The sequence below is a fragment of the Manis javanica genome, chromosome 16, assembly GCF_040802235.1.
Source record: "Manis javanica isolate MJ-LG chromosome 16, MJ_LKY, whole genome shotgun sequence".
NCBI classification, from domain to species: domain Eukaryota; kingdom Metazoa; phylum Chordata; class Mammalia; order Pholidota; family Manidae; genus Manis; species Manis javanica.
The window spans coordinates 61100085-61106750 of NC_133171.1; the positions used below are offsets into that span (position 1 = coordinate 61100085).

General features: G+C 35.0%; 1 protein-coding gene across 1 annotated transcript; it reads right to left on the reverse strand.

The window, feature by feature from the left end:
• Positions 1 to 3973: 3973 nt before the first annotated feature.
• On the reverse strand, positions 3974 to 4993 carry LOC118966975 (olfactory receptor 14J1-like). The gene has a single exon (XM_036990641.2). It carries the CDS (start codon positions 4967 to 4969, stop codon positions 3974 to 3976), a length of 996 nt encoding a protein of 331 aa, XP_036846536.1. The 5' UTR covers positions 4970 to 4993.
• Between the last annotated feature and the right edge of the window lie 1673 nt (positions 4994 to 6666).

Sequence of the window (6666 nt, forward strand, 5' to 3'; positions counted from 1 at the left end):
TTAACAAAATTGAGCTCAGAATGAGTTCTGGCCTCTCTCCCATGTTGCAATGGCTTTGAATAATGTCTTCCTTGCCTGTTTACTTTTGTCTAGTAGAATTTTTACTTTGACAGTAGTACTTGCTGCATGACCAAGCCTCATCTATGCATCTCCTGGCTCTGGAATTTTCTTTTCCCACATCTCTGTAAAGACTGCTTGTTCAGTGGTTCTTCTTCAGACGGTGCTGTGAGGCCAGAGTGGTTATCTCTAAATTTCCTCTTCATTTACAGACATTATGGGGGTCTCTTAGCTACTAACCCAGGAGCAGTGTTATTTGTTGTTTAAGCTCATGCAACTAAACCTCAGAGATGCTGGACATAACCACACAATGAAGCCTAGTTTACTTTGATATGGCAGCTCCCCTGATTGGACATGTCAAGTTCTTTTCTCAATAACACCACTAAACTATTGGATATTTTTTATCTTGAAATCATTTCAGAAGGGAGGTATCAGATGAGTGCATGTCATCTCTGTGATCTCTTTACCCCTTTCTTTCCTCAGGTCATAATATCTTGGACTAAAAAATGTGGAGGGAATATCTCTAATTTTCCCATTAAAGTTTCCCCTGCCTCAAGTCAGCTAAGCATTAATGGTAGGTAATGATCTCTGTATCTCTGTGCACATGGCAGACAAAATCCCATGATCTAATACTTCCATCTTGGTTTTGAGTTTTCAAAGGAGAAATCAATGAATAATTATGTCAATAAACTGATATATAAAGCTATCATCCTGCTTCAAGATTTAATTTATCATGTTTTTTTCTATTATAAATTATGTCACTGCCATACCCATATGTATGTATAGACAGATGAAGAATGAAGATAACTCCCATTTATTAATCAGTTACGATATATCAAGCACTAGTCTAAGTGTCTTACATGTGCTGACATAAGTTACTATGAACCCTATTTACAGGTGAAGAGACTGAGGCATATAAAGATATCAATAGTCATACAACTTGCATGTGGGGGAGTCAGCCTTTGAATCCCAACAATCTCAATGAAGTTTTTGTTTTTAACCACTATAGTGTTCTTTAGGGTAAAGTAATTTATTCTTTGGATTAAAAAGAGTAAAATACATTATGACTTTAAAAACATTTCCTCACACAGATACACACTTTGTTTCTAGCAGAGTGTTCCCACATCTACTTTGTTAGTGGAAAATAGATTCAACAATTACATATTTGTTTCATATACCATAGCTTGAGCTACCCTAAATTCATGTCTGTCTTATTCTGTATCAACTAACAGCAAGTCTGACATAAAGCAGATGCTGAACACATGATTTTAGATGAATCCTTGAATAATCTTCTGAATAAGAATTATATATTTAAAATATGGAATATTCTGTTTGTGAATTTAAAAATAGATAATCCACCTGATCATTTACTTCTAATTATAATAGAATTTATGCACAAAGTGCAAAAAGTGATTTATTACTCTTAAGATCATTAGAAATTAAGAAAGTGGCTGGATTTAAATTTAAAGTATAAGATCAATGTATTCCATTTAACAGTTACACTTCTCAAATTTCTTAATTGCAGCATTCCTAGACCCAATCCTAGCTGTATTTACCTCTGTTACATTATCTCTTGAAAGGCTTGATAATCAAGCTTGGAAAACATGAACCCAGGGCAATGAAATGCCCTAAGAGCGCATACTGCTTACACTGCTGGGCACTGACTCTACATTTTTTACTGTGTATGCTGGGGACTAGATTACAGACCCAAAGCTGAATTCCTTGGCCTCCAGCTTTGGCAGAAGTGTGTGCCCATAGTGCCTACATTCTCATGTTGCTCTTCTTAAGCTCAAGCCTCAGGCTGGAACATCTAATCTTAGAACTCAGGTCCTATTCCTGTATTCCAGCTATGAGGTATACACGGAAGGTGAGTTTCTGTTTTCTGCCTTGGACATAGTAATAATAATATGGGAATTCCTACAATGCATGATGTTGTTCAAAGATGTTCAATATCTGCAGTGCATGTTTCACATGAATAGAAAGTGAGTCAGGTTTATAGTAGCCACACAAATATAAAATCATAGAACAATTCTATTGAGGAATGTGTATTACCTTCATAAAGAGAATTAGCAAAATTTTCTTTAGTGTGAATAACAAAACTTTTAGTATTTTTTGGTAAATTGAAACCACACAATAAAACACATTTCCCAAGTTCGTTTATAAATTTTGAATAACTGAATGATGTCAAGGACAAGCACAATATTTATTAAAATGAAGATATTCAAAATAAGAATGCAAGCATAATGTAGGGGGGGCACAGGGAGGGCTGTACAACACAGGGCGGACAAGTAGTGATTCTATAGCATCTTCCTACGCTGATGGACAGTGACTACAATGGGGTATGTGGGGGGAACTTGGTGATGGGGAAAGTCTAGTAAGCATAATGTTGCTCATGTAATTGTAGATTAAAGATACCAAAAAAAAAAAAAAGGACGGAAGGCAATTAAAGTAGAGATCAAAGACTGCGTTCTGCTACTCAAATCATTACACCAGACAATAATATAATATTACTTAACATAAATGCATAAATGCAGATTAATAAAACATTTGAAATAGAAACAGTTAAAAATTGATTTGCTTTTGTAATTTAGCAGGGTCATTAAAAATAAGTTGTGAAATATTTCATAAATTGTGTTAACATATTTCATTGATGTACAAGTTAAGAAGAAAAAACATAATTTACACATTATTGCAGATGGAATGAGTAGTCTAATAAGAAAAAAGATATTATTAATAGTCATTTGAGGTTATTCTTGTTAGGTTAGATTGCTTAAGCTTGTTATTCCAATATTTAAAAATTCATATTAACTTATTAATTATAAGATATATGCAGGAAAAAAAGACCTGAAAAATGGAATTAAAGTGAGACTGAGAAAATGCTTTTGCCATTATAAAAAATGATAACACAGAATTCTAAAATGTATAAGACTTTTTACACAATTGATATAGCATAAATATATCTAAAATTCAAATGAATAATATGAAAGAGAAAGAAATATTATAAACATGCTGAATCTTTTGATCTATTTTAATTAAAAATAATTAAAAGTTAATATAAAACTGAGAAACTTAAAGAGCCTGCCACACAATATCCAGTGCTGTGCTGTATTTATCTTAAGTACTTTGGTGTTTCAGGCACCTGGTATGATTTCAACCACCTAATGGGATCTGTATGAATCTTTCTACATGAATTCATAAACTCATGTGAGACATGTAGAGAAATGACATGACCACATATTACTAACAGCCACATAAAATGACTTCATATTTCTGGTAAGCAATATGGTCATATATTCAAGACAGTTGAACATATTATACACTTTAATTAATCCCAGTCCTTGGAATTATGAAGGGCAGAACTTCAGTTTTTAGCATTATTTATCAGAGTGAAAAATTGGAAATTACTTGTACATAAAAAATACATCAATGGTTAAATGTATCATTATATGAATTGCATGAATATTATGCACTCAAAAAATTATAATCACAGAACTACATAATGTTATTTATATATGCACCAATATGTAAAATTATATATATAAAGATAAAAATTAAAATGAACATTTGAAATTAAATTTTTGTGAGCAAAATTGTGGGGAAAATTGTCACATTTTATTCCTGTCATTGCAGTATTGCCTATTGTAGAGTCTTTTTAAATGGTGTGCTATTTGTGTGTTCATATACGTATATGTGTCTATATTTATATTGGGAGGGAAAGGAAAGTAGTGGGTCCATATTAAAAAGTTACAATTGTTTATTTTTTCTTAATCTGAAGGAACAAATAGAAGGTTTCACTGATAAAATTGGTGAAGAAATCAGATGAAGGATTTCAATATGACAACTGTTATATTATGTGGTTTATCTACAGGAAAAAGTAATTACTTTCCCTCAGCATTACAATTTGAAGGCATTTCAATTATTTTAAAAAGTTCCTTGTGTATAATATTGGACAGCCATCAACAACAGGGCAAAAACGTTTTTTCCTGATGAATTCTTCACCCAACAGTAACTTTCCTAAAGCTCTATTCATGGCCTCATTCCTCGAGCTGTAAATAATAGGGTTGAGTGTTGGAGGCACTACTGTATAAAAGATAGATATCATAAGGTCAAAAGCACTTGGAGAATCTGAAGTTGGTTTTAGAAACTCAAAAATTCCTGTGGAGAGAAAAAATGACACAACAAAGAGATGAGGCATGCAGGTGGAGAAGGCTTTGGAGCGGCCCTCAGCAGAGGGTATTTTTAGAACTGTGGAAAAGATGTGGACATAGGAGAGGACAATGGAAAGGAAACAGATGAATGCCATCACAGACATGAAAGAAGCCACTCCAACCACTCCAACATAATCATTGGAGCAGGAGAGCTTCAGCAACTGAGGGACATCACAGAAGAACTGGTGGATGATTTTGGCCCTACAGAATGTGATAGAAAATGTGGCAGTTGTGTACAAGACTCCAGAGATGCTTCCACTTAGCCAAACAGCCATCACAGCCCACTTACAGGTTCCTGGACCCATGGTGACCTCATAGTGCAGTGGGAGGCAAATGGCCACATAGCGGTCATAAGACATCACTGTGAGAATGGCCACCTCAGCCCAGGCCAAAGATGTGAAGAAGAAAACCTGAAGTATGCACTGACTGTGGGAAATATAGCCATTGTCCATCAGAGAATTGTCAATGGACTGAGGCACCGTGACAGAAATGAAGGTGATGTCCAGAAGGGAAATGTGTTTCAAAAAGTAATACATGGGGGATTGGAGATGTTGGTCCAGCGTTGTGATAGTGATAATTATGAGGTTACCTGCCAAGGCTAATAGGTACATCATCAAGAAAAGCAATGCATGTAAGATCTGCAGCTCATGATTATCAGAAAATCCCATGAGGAGGAACCCACTCATTGTGGTTCCATTTTCCATAGCCAATTTGAAGATACAAATTGTGCTGGCAGCTGGAAGATGAAGAGAATAAAGGAAATGCAGTAGAGAGATATTAAAATATTCATTTATCCATCACTGCTTCATTCAGCAAATGGTTTTTAAATACCTTTTGTTTATCAGCTGTGCCTGGATGCTGGGGATCTAAACATGAAGACATGTATTTCTTGTATTCATGGATCTCGCAGTCAACACTATTAAATCAGTAGGTATAGATGAGTGCAGATGTGGTTAGCGTCACTGGTCCCGTCACAGGAAAATGGTTGCATTTGCACCACCAAAAGCACCGTTCCATATCCACAGGAAAAACCCATTGCTTCACTTATAGTCAACAACAGATAATCAGTGATCAGCTTTTTATTAGAAGTTTCAAAAACTGGACTGGTTTCATTTGTGTATTGTGTATTGCTCTATTTTAGGAGATAAAATTGCCCTTGAAAGGAAACATGGTTTTGGGAATTTAAACACAAGCTAGATTTTTGGATGGTGTGATAATTTTTTCCTGGAAGAAATTTTTATTTTAGTGACAGCCCTGTAATTGTGGAGCCAAAGGCCAAATTATGCAGTGTTATTGCCCTTCCAAGGAATATTTTAGTTAATGGTATCTCATTGAAATCAAGAGCAAAACATCATTTGCAAAAGAAATGCTTTTACTTCACTGTCAGATTTAGTGTTTAATATGATTGCATGAAGCCTCTTCTGGTATCTAACAGTTTTCTCTTTGTCTCTTCATTGCATTTAACTTCCCTTCACATTGACTTCAATTAAAGTCATTAAATTCATTGACTGTTTATTACCAGTAAAGGCACTTGTAAAAAGAGGAATATGTAGTGACTGCTCTGAAGTCGTTTTAAATGTGGGGGGAAAACATTCAAATACTCAATATACAGCTTCAGAAAGAGAATCTGAAAAGGTATGAAGTGATCTACATTTCAGAGAAGGAATACATCATGTTTGAGTTCTTTGTCCAGTGTTTTAGGCTAGATGAGGGGGAATAACTGTCAGTAAATATGCATCAGTATATGAGGGTTGATGAGTCACTCAGTAGTCTCTCATTTTCCTGCATTTCTCCCTTCATCTGTGAGTTCCAAGCAGCAACTGGAAAAACTGCTGTATGAGACAGTCAGTCCCTTAGGACTTTTTTTCTAAACCATGTGAAATCTTACCGGATAACTTTTTTTTGTGTCTCACTAATGCCCATTCCTAGAAATGGCATCTGGAAGAGCCAAAAGTTTAAATCAACAACTCCTCCCCATTTCTTAACAACCTGGGAGGACTTTGTTAGTTCAATACTGACATGCATTCACTTACTTTTTCTGCTCTTTAATGTCAGTCTGTGTTGACGGTTCAGATTTCCTCTTCCACTCATGGCTCTTCCGTGAAGAATAAGCTTGGCATTTGGGTACTCTTTTTCTACACTCTGCTGCCTGACAAGGGGTCAGCAGTTTTAGATTTACAATAAACATGCATATTACATTTAAAAATTTAAGCTCTGTTCTGCTACCAAATTTTAAAGCTTTTTTCTCTTGCCCTGTGAATATGAATCAAAATATCAATCTATCTAGAATATCCCAAACTTTATTGATTTCCAACAGAATCCCACATTACAGAAAACAAGAAGAATTAGAGCAAGTATATGCTTCCAACATAATTTCTGTTTTTCTCTGTCTTGTTTTGCT

Excerpts from the sequence above, each read along its gene's own strand:
- LOC118966975 (XM_036990641.2), bottom strand. The coding sequence starts at position 4,969 with ATGGAAAATGGAACCACAATGAGTGGGTTCCTCCTCATGGGATTTTCT.